This window comes from Panthera pardus, unplaced genomic scaffold (genome assembly GCF_024362965.1).
Source record: "Panthera pardus isolate Hobbes unplaced genomic scaffold, ASM2436296v1 HiC_scaffold_6, whole genome shotgun sequence".
NCBI lineage: Eukaryota > Metazoa > Chordata > Mammalia > Carnivora > Felidae > Panthera > Panthera pardus.
The window spans coordinates 100,506,653-100,521,235 of record NW_026526991.1 but is presented as its reverse complement, the minus strand read 5'-3'; the positions used below and the strand labels follow the sequence as shown (position 1 = coordinate 100,521,235).

At 46.8% G+C, this 14,583-nt stretch overlaps 2 protein-coding genes across 3 annotated transcripts in view; both read right to left on the bottom strand.

Moving 5' to 3' along the window:
• Positions 1–4,686, bottom strand: part of ANO2 (anoctamin 2) — a 341,871-nt gene extending 337,185 nt beyond the window's left edge. The window contains exon 1 of the mRNA XM_053894601.1: positions 4,556–4,686. Within this exon, the coding sequence (XP_053750576.1) occupies positions 4,556–4,577 (22 nt within the window). The 5' untranslated portion in view covers positions 4,578–4,686. The remainder of the gene's footprint in view (positions 1–4,555) is intronic.
• A 3,591-nt stretch (positions 4,687–8,277) lies between these two features.
• Positions 8,278–14,583, bottom strand: part of VWF (von Willebrand factor) — a 137,777-nt gene continuing 131,471 nt past the window's right edge. For both annotated transcript variants that reach the window (XM_053895673.1, XM_053895674.1), the window contains exons 48-52: positions 12,628–12,726; positions 11,823–11,951; positions 11,265–11,304; positions 9,033–9,130; positions 8,278–8,600 (exon numbers count right to left, since the gene is read on the bottom strand). In XM_053895673.1, coding sequence (XP_053751648.1) covers positions 8,412–8,600; positions 9,033–9,130; positions 11,265–11,304; positions 11,823–11,951; positions 12,628–12,726 — 555 coding nt within the window. In that variant the 3' untranslated portion in view covers positions 8,278–8,411. The remainder of the gene's footprint in view (positions 8,601–9,032; positions 9,131–11,264; positions 11,305–11,822; positions 11,952–12,627; positions 12,727–14,583) is intronic.

Genomic DNA, 14,583 nt, shown 5'->3' with positions numbered 1-14,583 from the left:
TCCAGGGAAATGGCAACAGATGGAAGCCAGAAAGTTGTGTCTGGGAAGTCTTGTCTCCCTCCCCCTTGAGGAGAGGAGAAAGAGACTGGCAGCCCCTGGTCTCAATGGACGATGAACCATGGAGCTTTTTATATGCTATAAGCTACTACTTTTCAAATGACAGGTTTAACCCAATGGCTGGTGATCTAAAGGTCTGCCAACAGCATTTTAAAAAATATTAACACCGTGGAGTGGACCAGAAAAGAACAAAACACAAACACCCCTTTAAAAAAGCCAGAAACAATAAATGCTCACGTGATAATAATACGCTTTCCAAAAATCTATTAATGAAACTACAGCTCATTATGTTGGGCAATGTCTTATATAAATAGCACAAATATCACTGTGACATTCTTCCTAACGTTTAATGTTGATGAACTAGAACTGGCCTCCTGCAGTTGGACTATGAAACCTGTGTAACTTACAACTTACTGTCTGTTTTCTGACCTGCCTGTCAGGAAGCTTGCACATAAGTTTTTGTTCAACGATAGTACCTATTCTTAGTCTAGGTTTTATGATATAATACTGTGCTCCCAATCCTTCATGATTTCACACTTGTTCATTTATCCTTGTTTTAAGTTTTATTGTTATCTGGATTTTCTTCTTTTGTAAACTATTTGAAGATAAGTAATACATAGAAATAGTTATTTGATACAGGCACAAATAAAAAGATTGAAAAGGAATTGAGTGAACAATTATCATACTATTTAAAATAAGGGAAATTTTATTCTTACTTATTTGTATTTAAACATTTTTCGCAATGGAAGTATATTATTGCTTTTTTTAAGCTATGTTTAATTAGCTTATGATGAATATCAGGCATCAAGGACTGTTAGAAAATGGGAATTATCCCTATGTCAGTGAATAAGTCAGAAGATACAAAGTATTAAAAAAGAAACCCAAAATGGTATCATTTGCACAGGTGCAGACACACACACACACACACACACACACACACACACAAGCACACCCCAGCAAACCAAGACTTAACAGTTTCAACCTATCCCTGAAAAGTCAGTCTGAAACTTCCTGATCAGCACTAGTCAGGTAGTAATCTGTATAATAAAACACTGCCACTCCCTCCCCTGCAAAAAGATGGTTTCCTGGCCTGAAACAATCTGTCTGCATTTGCTGATAACTTCTTGTCCCACCCTCCTTCCTATAAAAAACTTCCATTTTGTATAACTCCTCCAAGCTCCCCTCAACTTGCTGGATGGGATGTTGCTGGATTCATGTATGGTTTAATAAAACTATAATTAACAACTTAATTAAAATAAAATTAGATCTTTGATTTTATTCCGTTGAATTTTTACTTGGGCTAATTGGTATCTATACTTTGTTGGCAAAGGGTAGTGTACTGTGTTTGCCAAACAGGGAAGAAATGATACCAGCTAACGGTGAGAATTGTAATCCTTGAGCAGTATCAGTGAAAGTTAACCTCAATGGAGAGTTTTCAGCCAGACAGACTTAAAAGTTATTTCCCTAAAGTTTCTGGAGGAAAAGCAGGGTTGATGAGAGGAGTCCAAAAAAGACCTAAAGTACATCTTGAAATAATTACTGTACAGTCGGGTTAATTTCATTGGTGCGGTCAGAGCAAGTCAATGTCTGACCCCCACTTCCTCCTTCCCGCCACCAACAACAGTGGATAAGGCTGTGAAAGTATTAAGATCATCTTAGGGTGAAGGTTAAGGTCTTGACAGGCAGGTGTTGTGGTTTACTGATCTTTGTAACTCCAACACTGACCATAGCATCTGGCATACAGTCCAGTTGATAGTTGGCCTCCGAACTGACATGAGTCACACTTACAGGGGCATAATATGGTGAGCCAGGTTTGCTAGAGCCCATCAGGACCCTAAGCACACCTTCTTCCCCCAGTGGTCACTAGCTCAGTTTCCCATGTCCCCGTAAACCCTAAATGTGGAACTCAGGTCATCCGTGCTGGTGAAGACACGTCCCCAGTGTAGATCACAGTGGCACATGTCCTTACAAGTTTGGTGATGACAACCAGGCTTCTTGGGCTTGGCCCCACAAAATAAACTAACCATGATGACTCCAGATTGGAAATACAGCTGACTCGAACAACGCAGGGTTAGGGGTGCCAATCCCCTTGGACGATTAAAAATCCGACTGTGACTTTTGACTCCCCCCAAACTTAACTACTAATTGCCTATGGTTCACTGAATGCCTTACCAATAACATAAACAGTCAATTAACACATTTTATATATGTATTATATAACGTATTCTTACAACAAAGTAAACTAGACAAAAGAAAATGTTACTAAGAGAATCATAAGAACATATACATTTACAGTACTATACTGTAAGAAATTTGCGTATAAGTGAACACACGCGGCTCAAAGCCGTGTTGTTCAAGGGTCAAGGATGGTGTATAGGCACAGCCCTGCCTGGACTATGATTACTGCATTTACCTAAGAGCCTTGAAAAATTAGCATCTCCCTTAAAGCCCAGTTCCACCCACATTTCCCATCCCTATTTGCACATATCCACACTTCCTTCTAATGACTTCTTATGAACAGAACAAAAGCAACAAGGTGAGGTGCTGGGAAAACAAGTTTGAATTCCAATTTTATCCTTCTGTGATTATTCAGTGGTTGACACAATATAATAGGCATGTTTCTTAACGTCTCTGAGAGTCAGGTTCCTCTTCAATGAAATGGACTTAACATTGACAACAAAATTGTGAGGCAAAGCACCTAGCGAGCACAGTGTCTGGATATACTGGATACTTGAATGTTAGTCTTCCTTTTCTCCGAAAGCCAAGAACATATGGCCTGAGCTACAAGCCTCTGCTTGGTCTGGCTCACTCTTGCCACTCTCCCACTTCACCTCTCTGTTCCAGGTACTCGGCTTCCCCGCTATTTTTTGGACAGCTCAAGCACACTCCTGCCACAAGGTCTTCCGCCTATATTTGCCTTTGCAAGATCATTCTCCAGATATCTTGCAAGTCTTGCTCCTTCATTGAATGCGATCTCTGTTCAAACTCATCTCCATAGAGAGGCCTTTCCTAAACCACCTGATCACAAATAGAGACTGATTCCATTTTGTAACCAGAGGCAGGATCCATGTCTAGCAGCCAAATTTCTGTTCTCCGTGGGCTCTAGGAACGCCACAAATGGGGTGGGACAAGTTTCTCTCAGCCAGCACAAAGAGTCCACAGAAGGGTGGATTTCCAGAAAATGGGGTCCTCACTTCATTAAATCAAAGACAAGCTTCACTATAGGCTCTATGACTCTGGTCCAGGAGCCCTGGCCCACAATGGATGATGGCAGAGAAGGTACACATGGAAACCAGATCAGAACCTGAGGCTGGTGTTTGGAACCCACCCCTACCCCTCACACAACCACTTCAATCAGCCAGCAAAGTGGCCCAGGTCCCCACATACAGGCAACTCAGAGGGCATTAGAGATTGCTGGAAAGGACCATATTAGGACTTTGCCTCCCAAAATGACAGGTGCATGGCAAGACACAGCGAGTAAAAGGGCCTTGGATGCCCAGCAGCCACTACAGGGTGACAGACAGCTAGGTGGGCCAGGGCTCTGAGGTCGGATCACAAAACAAAGTCCAGGCAAGCAGAGGGACCCAGAGTACCACAGTCCTCTAGGAAAGCCCCTACATTGTCTAAGATCCTCCCTCCACCTGCCACTTGCCTTCGGGCTTAGATCTAACCTTGCTCAATGGGGCCTTCGGTCCTGGACGGGGGTCCACGTGGTTCCCGAGATATCTCTCCACACCGGCTCCCGAGGTCTCAGGACTAGGACCGACGCCTAGTTCTGGTTCACTATTCATGCCAATGGAGGGGGCACCTCCCCACTTCACACCTCTCTCAAGAACCACGAGAACATAATCCCTTTCCAGGCAAGGTGGACCCTGCCCATGTGTCTGCTCAGTATAACTTGGGAGATGCGGCAGAATAACGTCCTCCTCCCACAAAGTCCACCTCCACTTGCTTTTCCTCTAAGAAAAGTCCCCGGGAAAGGCGTGCCTGTGTTTCCCTTCACCCTGAGGTGCAAATGCCCTTTCTGAGCTCAGGTCTGGGTTAGGGTTGGAGGAGTCGTCCTGAAACCGTGAGAACACTCCAGGGAGGCCAAAGTCAAAGTCGCTGGGGATGAATTCGAACCTCTGTCCTCAGCAGACTGCTGGTGAATTAAACCCCAGCTGTCTGCTTGCCCCACATAACCTGAACTAAACATCCAAGGACTCGCATGAGTTGAGGCAAAAACGCACCGGTAGGAATTGGTAATCAACCACCAAAAAGCCGCTGCACCAGTATTATTATAGTAATAATAAGTGTGGGAAATTGCTCAGGCGTCCCTCGCCTCCCCTACCCCGGCGGAAAAGGGACCAGTCTCCAGCACCTCCCTCTCCAGGTTCACGTGGGGTCACCAGTCCCAAAGGCAAGGAGCTAGGATGCCGGCTCCGTCACTCCCAGCCCCTCTCCCTCCTACCATTCGCCGGGACGCCGGGGACCAGGGTCCCCGGCAGGGGAGACTCACCGCGCAGCCCGGGGGCGGCCATGGTGCGGACACACCGGACGCGAAACCCGGACTGGCCCGCGGCGGCGCCGGCGTCTGCACCGGTTTATTCCGCCGCGGGGCTAATTCCATCGAGCTCAGCGGCGCCCGGACGTGCCCGCCCCCCGCCCGCTCCTCCCCCTGCCCTCCCCCCCACCCCGCGCCGCCCGCCGCGCCGCCAGGGTTCGAGCGGGCGCTCCCGGCTGCGCCCCGGGCGCCCCGGCGCCGCGAGCGCCACGTGGGGAAGGAGCGCGCCCGAGGTAGGGGCGAGCCCAGGCCGCGCTGGGGTTCGTGAAGCGGAGGGGCGCGCGGGGCAGACGGCCGCCTGCTCTCCTCCACCCGGGGGAGGTGCCTCCTAACCTGGTTGGGGCGTGAATGTGCAGCCGGATTATCTCGTGCACCGTCTGGCTGATTAGTTTCCAATTCCGCCCCGCCGCCCGGTCCGGGGCACTGCCCGGGTCGGGGTGGGAGGCTCCCTCGCCCAGCTGCCTTCACTCTCACTCGCCCTGGCGACCAGCTGTCCCCACCGTTCCCTAGACTCCACGGGGCGGGAGTAGGGAGGGGAGTAGCGCACAAGAGATAGGACGGGAAGAGGGGCTGCAAGAGGCAGAAGGAGGGGTCGGTCTTAATGGGAGCCTCCCCCCAAGAAGCTTGGGACAGGCGGGAGGAGGGAGACTGTGAAGCGGAGAACGAGAGGAGCGCCATCTCTGCCGCCAGGTTCTGGTGCCCAGCGATGAACTGAGAAGCGAGGGCCCTCTGAAGGGCCAGTGTGGATAATGGAATCTCCACCTCCAAGATGCCCTGAAGCTAAACAAGTTCATTAATGCCAGGAACCCGACAAATGAAATGGTGTTATGTTAAGGTCAAGTATGCTGTTCATTCTTGAGCATGAAGAATGGTTATCTCCTGCACTGATAAGGTAGGCTGGTGGCGATTGCTCCCCACCTGCTGCTAGAGGACAGAGGGGAGCAGACAACACAGAATGAGTCAGGGGCAGCACAGAAGGAGAACCAAAATGTCCCAATCCAGAGCTTTATACTAGCCGCTAGGAATAGTCAGGCTAATGTTAATACAGAACCTCCTCATCCTCAGGCACCCTTCTCAGAGCTTTACCCCTGGAGATCATTTAATAATGACACAACCCTATGAGGCAGTTACTGCTAGTGTGCTGGGCTCAGGGATGAGACTACAGTGTAAAAGGTCAAAGCAACTTGCCTCTAAGAGTCTGCCTGGATCCCCAAGCAGGCAGCCTGCTCAGAGTCCGTGCCCCAACACTTTGCCATTCAGCTTCTTTCTCCCAAACGATGCCTGTCTCCCCTTTCACTCCCAGGGACCCTGTCCCATGTCTCCTCAATGCAAAGAGCACTGGAAACCTTTCTATACAGATCCATTCCCCTTCTTCTCTCCCTCGAGCACTTTCTCAGCCCCTGCATACTCCATCCTTGCGACGCCACCTAAAAGTCTCCCCTTGGGGGACACTCTGATCTGCTCTGAGAGTATGTAAGAGAGTCCCTGACCCCAGAGGCAGGCCCTGCCCCACAGTACCTGCCGAGAAAGGGAAACTCCTAAGACACACCCCACTTCCGGTTTCTCTTTTTGCAGCCTTTTTACCTTGCTCCTGACATTTTTTTTTTTTAATCCAAACATACAGTTTTTCTGATTTGGCATTTTTCTTGGTAGTGAACTGCTGTATCTGTAGATATGAAAAGAAGTTCAGGCTACGGAGGCACAGGCAGTTGGAAAATTGACACCTGATGCTGGAGAGGTCACCTCACAGAGAAACTGCTGAGTTTCTCTGTGGCCGATGCTTCCAATAACACCTCATCCCCAGGTAGAGTGTTAGGGAATCAGTAAGAAGAGAGACAGTAATTCCCTGCCCCTGGATCTGGTTTCCTACAGAGACCTCAGAGGCTATTCAAAGTTGGAGACGGGATGGATGGACAGATGACCACCTTTGAATTATTCAGCAGTTATATAAGCCTTCTATCCATTCTTCCTTTCCTCTTCTTACTAAATTCCCCACCAAAACTGCTCAACACAACCCATGCCATTTGCCTGTAATGGATCTTCCCTCCAGGTTATTCCCCACAATATCGGAAGCAGTTGAGTCCTAGAAATATGGGAGTCAGGGGCAGCTGGGTGGCTCAGTTGGTTAAGCATCTGACTTCAGCTCAGGTCATGATCTCCCAGTTCCTGGGTTCGAGTCCCGTGTCAGGCTCAATGCTGATAGCTCAGACCCTGATTCTGTCTCTCTCCCTCTCTCTCTCAGAAATAAAGAAACATTAAAAAAAACTTTTTTAATAAATAAATGTGGGAGTCAATGTTTCCCATGACAGCAAGGACTGAATCTGTAAGCAACAGGGATGGCGTGGCTCTGGTGGGATGGCCTGGAAGTTCTTGCCTGGGTGTCAAGGCACCTGGGTTCTGAACCTGACCTGCCCCCCAGCAGCTGTGTGACCTTTGGCAAGTCACTGGTGTTCTCTGAGCTGCTTTTATTCCCTGTAAAGGGGCAGGGGAGGGGCACTGGATTAGATGATGCCCATATCCTTTCCAGCTCCACCATCCAGCACTTTAAGTGAATAGAGTCTCTCCTGTGTTAGAAGGATCTGGAGTGAAAATTCTCCACCAAATTCCTGTCACATACCCAGGGCATTTCCTTCATTCTCATGGGTAGTCTCTCCCCAACTAGAGTCTCCACCATCTTGCCAGCATCTTCATGTAAAGCTTTTTCATAAATATTAAGGAGGGACAATCTCTCCCTGAGAGTGACATTACCAGACAGTGATTTGGGGACCAAGTGAAGTTTGGTGTTATCTACACCTTCCACTAAAAGATGTCTGGAGTAGACAGACCCTCAGCTTCCAGCATCCAGCCCAAAAGAAACTCAGCTCTTTCACCCCTCAGGATAAAGTAAATCCCTAATTCTCTGCCACTGATGATAGAGACGCATATTCCCTGCTTTGAGACTTGATTTCCTCCCATGTTTTTTCTTGTCACTTCTTAGGTTATTATATTATTATAGAGCAATTTACCGTTATCCCCAGACTTTCAGCCGTATTTTACCCTCTCAATCCCTTGAGTGAGACTAACATTCCTGTTTTCCAGACAAGGAAATGAAGTCTGAGAACCACTAATGGTCTTGTTTGGGACCACGCAATAGAACAAGGACCATGTGTAGAACCCATGCCTGCCCCCAAGCCTTGGGGTTCATCTGCCATGACCCAGACCCTGTTCCTGCACCTGCCAGCACACTGTTTCCAGCCCCCTCAGTCCTCAGCACCCCTCCCTCCCACAGGGGCCCCTGAGGGTACACAGGACCTTAGAGAGCCAAGGGCTCAGAGAAAGCCCCTTCACACCTGTTCAAGCTCCTTCACCACAAGGTCAGCCACACTGCCAATAACCATGTCTGTCTTGGCAAGAGCCTGGCTCCAGGGCCCACCCCTCTGCTCTGCTCAGAAGCCCCTGGATCCAGAGCTTGGAGACCCTAGTGTTGCTGAGCAAATCCCTTTTACTTTAGGGCACTGGGCAGAGGCCCTCACCACCCCACAGAGGCAAAGACACCACTTTGTCCCAGAGATTGGCCGTGCCTGGGGCTGGGGCGCTTTCAGATGGGGCCTGTGCTCTCTCCCTCAGAACCAGGTTCAGGGCTCGGGCCCAGCCTACCACTGTCATGTCAGCCTAGAAGACACATTGAACCATCAGCCTTTTGCAAGGTGAGAGATTGGCCTTTATTGTGGGCTCAGGAGGGCACAAGAGCAGAGCACAGAGAGGGCAGAGCAGCACTCCGGCCAGTCAGGTCCAGTGAGGCAGGCGACAGGAGGCGTCCAGGGAGGCAGCCTCACTTGCTGCACTTCCTGGCGGAGCACTTGCACTGCATGGCGTTGAGGACTTCATGGTAGATGAGGGAGCCATTGGTGCAGCGCAGGGGCACCCGCATGGGCTCCGTCCGAGTGGGCGAGCAGCAGGAGCACTGGTCCTGCACATCCTCCATGTCGATGGAGTACAAGGCTTTGCTGGCACATTTACCCTGTGACGGGGCAGAGAGAGGCAAGAGTTGCAATGCTGGAGAGTCCTGCTGCGCGCTTTGTAAAGGTAGATCTCGGGAAAGTCTGGCATATCCACTCTCCTTATGGTACTATTACATCCAAATCCCGCTAGCTGCAATTTCTATGCGTATTCCATCAGGAAACATAATGCCCAGCTCCCCTTAAACAACTCTCCATTCTCTTTAGAGGACTTGAATCTGTCTACAGTTGTTTTTGTTTTTTTTCTTCTTCTAGGGTCAAAAGTTCCCAGGTACTTCAATACAACATTTGCTTAAAAATATATGCTTCTGGTTCCACTCACATCTCCTCCCTGTGAGTATTCCAGGTGCTTCTAATAGGTTACTAGAGATGTGTCCAAACAAGAAGACTCACCCCTCCCCACTTAGGCCTCACTGAAGTCAGGGTCCCCTTACCTCGCAGTAATGAATGTCCACTTCCTCTTCAGACTTACAGTTTCCCACTTTAACATACTGCAGCCTGGCAGTGATATCCTTGCATTCTGTCTCCTCACCTACGGGACAGGAGAGAGATGGGACCTGGGACCTGGGACCTGGCTGGGATTCTGTAGGACACTCTCCAGCCCAGTTCCCTCACTTTACTGGAAATAGGTCAGTTTCACAGTGGCCAGATTACCAAAGCCAGCTGCAAGGAGGGGAGTTAAATTATCCTGGTTCACCTCAGAATCTCCTGGCCCTCCAATCTAGAGATATAGTTATGGCTGGGTTTAACTCACTTAATGGTACAATTTTAACCACTGGAGGAGCCTAGATTCACTGTACTTTGGTGATGTAGATGAATGAGACTTGCTTCTATGTAATTGTAGACTCTAAAAATTATAATGACTGGGGCAGTCTTCTTGTGCTTATAACTATATCCGGAAGCTAATGGGCAATGAAGTAGTCAATAAATATAATTATTATCTATCTGTCTCTGCCTTTGGAAAAGAGGAAAGGCAAATGTCATGGCCACACAAGGGGCTAAGAGGATGCCTGGGAGCCCTGGAGGCCTCCCTTTGGGAATAGCTGTCTCCAGCTCTCTGGCATGGCAGGGATTAGTGGCGCTCAGACCTGAAACTTTACTTGTCCCCACCAATATTTCTAAGATTGAATGCCAGCTCGCCATTCCCCATCGGCACACTGGGAGTTTTCCATTCTTGAATGGCTCCCAAACTAAATCAACCCTAACTACATATTAGCCTGCCTCCCAACTTCCAAATAACTCCATTGTACAGCGAAAGTCTGCCAACCACATTAAAAGAATGAATAAGGAAAACATATTTAGGCCAACATACTATATTCTTTCGCTGTAGGTTTAAATCCTGAGCCTGGCCCCCTCTCCTTATGAAGGGTCTCTGCCTCCTAAAAGTACTGACCAACAAAGGCCTCTTGTTACCTCCCTGCTAGCTTTGCAAATAACAGCCTCTTGACCAAATTCCATTGTGCAAAGTGTGCCCAAAGAGAAGTCATCTTCTCTGATGGTGTCCTGACTTCATATTCTTAAGCTTATGCAGACAGGAATCATAGAAAGACTTGCTTTCAGAGTGTGTTTCTGCAATCTGCAACCTGGTTATGGCAAAGGCAGGGACTGTCAGAGTGAGCCATCGAGAAGAGAATGACTGGGGTGCCAGGATGGCTCAGTTGGTTATGCATCCGACTGTTGATTTCTGCTCAGGTCATGATATCACCACAGTCAGAGATTGAGCCCAGAGTTGGGCTCCACACTGGGTGGATTTCTCTCTCTCCCTCTGATCCTCCCCCCACTCATATTCTCTCTCAATAAATAAATAAACAAATAAACAAGCAAACAAACAAGCAAGCAAGCATGGAAGGTATTCACACTTTTCACTCTTTCTTTCTTTACCCAATACTTAACACGGTGAACACGGGCCCATGAACCCAAAATAAAACAAAAACAACAAAACAAAACACTAAACTAAAACCAAAAAACATTAGCACAGGCAAGTAATTCTATATTCAGAGAACACAGCACTAACACTAGGATTCTGCATGTTACTTGTGCTCATGAACCCAAGAATGTGTGGGGAGATTGCTGTCTGATAGGCAGCCTTGCAGGGGTCCATCCCCAAAGCTGCTGCTGTGAGCTATGGGCTGACATAACTGCAAGGTCAAGAGTGGCCGAGAGTGAAGAAGGGGAGGTTAATACATGTAGACCAGTCTTGTGAATCCTTGAGAAGATTCTGTGTTCTCTGTGGCTCCCACAGCATATAGTGGGGAGCTGATGTTAGCCAGCTGGTGGCTTCTCTTTCTCTGGGAGGTGGCTGTCTGACACTCAAAGAATAGATGTATATTGAGTGTCTGATCAAGGGTGCCTTCCAGGAGCTCTGGTGGGAAAAATAAGATATGAGCCACCCACACCTCTGGGAGGGGAAAGGCAGATAAGAGGAGACTAATAGTTAGGAGTTCAGAGGAAAAAAGGAAGAAACTGCTTCACAGGCGTCTGAATGGTGATCTGAGAAGGAGGCAGTCTAAGAACATTCAGGAAAGGTGGCAGTTTCCTGCAGAACTGAACCTAGCGACTGGCCAATAATTAAGAATTATCTTTCCAGAATAAAGCTTCCTCCAAAGAATAGTCCCTGGACTTGGTCTGACGGATTTCAAGGGACAAGCTAGTGGTCATGTACTTACATGTGTCACAGCAGGTGCCTGGAATTTTCATGATTTTCCCCTAAGAAAACAACAAATTCCCAGATTAGGCACAAATAGTACACAGTGGATGCTGTCGGGTCACTCCAGGCCAATTCCTGGCTTTGGACTCAGCCCCGAGCTTCAGTCTCTAGACATAAACTGTGCAATGCCATCACAAATGTGAACAGACTGACCCCCCCTCCCCCCACCTGACCAGCTTATAACAACTCTGAGTATTCTGGATTCTCTCCCAGTTGGCTCACCAGGACCATCATTCTCAGGGGAGACTAGAAATCATTTGATCTCTCACCTCTCCATCAAACAAGCTCCCCCAAGAAGAAGGTATCTAATGAAAGCATCGTATAGTGCAGAGAGTTTTATCTCTCCAACCGGCTTTGATTTTGAAACCTCAGTGATTTTTTAAACTGGGTCAGGGGTCTCCCTTGGACACTGGGACATCATGTCAGTGGGGACTGCATGCTGTTCAGAGGACTCTGTTCTTAGAGTCAAAGATGGGGCAGTCAAGAGGAAAGCAGAGCCTGAGCTCCAGCTACTCACTCCCTCGGCCAGACACTTGTGTTCATCAAAGGGCGGGCAGCCTGTGACCCTCTTCTCCCAAATGTACTCTCCTCTCTCATTGACCTTGCAGAAGTGACTATCACAGCCATCCTGGAGTGTCTCATCACGCTGAAAGGAAAGAGGGGAAATGGGTAGAGCAAATCCAAAGGCAGTGTTTGTGTTGCAAAGACACTTCAAACCATGACCTTGACACCTTGAAGTTGTTGAAACAGGTTGGAGGACTACGGAACAAGAATGAGACAATATCTATAGTCTCCACACCCAGAGCATATGAGACGAGCCCCAGTATTACAACTTATTTACTGTAAATAGGGCTGCATCAATGCAGAGAATTGCTAAACTCTTCTGACCACCTAGAAGCTTAAAAACATTAAAAGGTAGTGAGGGTAAACTAGCAAATCAACAACAGAACCAGAGATGAACCAGGGCACCACCTCCAAGCCCTAGCAACGAATTCCCGTCTTCATGGATCAGTTTGTTTCACACCTGATTGCCCGTCTAGCCTTACAGACAATAGGCTGGAAGAAATCTTAGAGATCAACCAACTCCAAATCATGGGCCTCACGCCAAGGACACTCATGTCAATAAGAATGAAAAATTTGCTAAATCAGAGAGAAAAATTCTATACCTTCTATGGACTATCCATCTTTTCTCTATAAAATCAGAAATAGGTGGGAAGCCAGTATTGATGCAAACGTAGTCCCTCTTTCTTGGAGAGGAGATCTCCAAGTAGGAAACCCAGTGGTGACTTGAGAGGAAACTCCTGAGTTCAAGTTGCTCCTACCTTCAACATCATGGTCTGGCCTCCTCTTAGCTGGATGGTGCAAGCCACAGGCAGACATCTGCCACAGCATTCACCTTGGTTCTTCTCTTCCTTGTAACCCTGTACCCAGGAGAAAAGCCAGCCTTAGTGAACCTCCCAGAGCACCCCAATCATAAGGAGGCTTACTTTTCCAGCTTCTCATCTCTCCCATCCAGCAGTTTTACCAGGAGTTCAGAAAGTCAACAGCCACCTCTTAGCTAACCTTTGTCAGTTCTCTGTTCTCTAGATGGCATTCCTTCCCTCCACACACGCACCTCTTGCTCAAGTGCTAGCGGCCACACCTATTAAATCAGACCTCTCCCCTGAGCTCCAGACTTACAAATTCAATTGTTCGCCTGACAGTTGTTTATCTTACTGTCTTCTCAAGACTCATATACAAAATGTAACTTGATTTTTGTCCCAAATTTCGTCCTTCTCCTGCCTCACCTTACCTTGATAAATGGCTTCACTACCCAGTTGCCCAAATCAGAAATTGGGGAGTCACCCTTGACTTACTTCTTTTTCTCAACCCCCCACTCATCACTGAATCTTGCCCAAAATGCCTCTCTAACTCATCCTCTGCTTGTCATGACCAGTGTCCTCTGTCATCACCTAGTCCAAGCCATCATCATCTACCACTAGACTCTGGTAATAGACTTAATTGTTCTTCCTACCTCCACTCTTGACCCTGCACTATAAGTCTCCACACATCTGCCAGAATGACTTTCACTCTGCTGCTTAAAAACCATCCATGGAGTTGTGGTTCTAGTGATGGCAGAGCAGCTTATATCAGACTGGCCCTCTGTAGATCATCAATTCTTGACAAAATATTTGTAAACAACTGTTAAAAGCACTGGATAGCAAAACCAATAACATCTTGTGAATTTATCTCTCACATAGAAGTAAACTATGTGACAACAATAGCACAAAGTATAGGGGGGAGAGTACATCATACACAAAATGTATATTATCAGATCAAAGTAGACTATGGTAAGTCAAGGGTGCATATTGGAATCTCTAGAGCAACTGCTATTATCTCTAGCAAAATATTTTCTATCTCCACTTGTGATTTCTTCTTTGGTTCATGGATTATTTTAAAGTATTTTATTTAGTTTCCAAATATGGGGAGGAGGCATGTTTCTCAATACCTTTTTGTTACTAATTTCAAGCTAATTTAAATTGTGGTCTTAGAATATACCCTAAATGATATCAAAATCTTGACATGTATTGACCTTTTAATGGTCCAGAATTTGATCCAAATAACTGAAAATTCCATGTGCATTAGAGAAGTATGTGTGCCCTGCAGTTTGAAAATAGAGTAGTCTATTGTTTTCAATTAGGTCGAGTTGGTGGATGCAGTTTTCCAAATCTTCTATATCGTTACTGATTTTTTCCTACTTATCCTATAAATTGCTGAAAAAACATTAAAATTACAAAATAAGTTTGTAGACAAGCCTATTTCTCCCTCTAGTTCTGTCTGTTTTTGCTTCATGTATTGGAAACTCTGCTACCAGATACATACACATCTAGGATTCTTATGTCTTCATGATGAATCTACTCTTTTATAATTATGAAAGAATCTTCTTTATTTTTGGTAACATTCCTCATTTTATAGCCTATTTTGGTATTAATATATCCATCTTAGCTATCTTATTCTTAGCATTGGCTGGCATATCTTTTTTCATCCTTTTCTTTTCAATCTCTTCATCTCTTTAAATAGGAAACACATCTTGGGGCACCTGGCTGGCCCAGTCGGTGGAGAATATGACTCTTGATCTGGGGGTCATGAGTTCAACCCCTATGTTGGATATAGAGCTTACTTTAAAAAATAATAATAATAAATAAATAAACTGAAAGCGCATCTCTTATAAACAGTATACTGATTGAGTCTTGCTTTTTTATCCAAGCCCGACAATCTCCATTTGTTATCAGGATTTT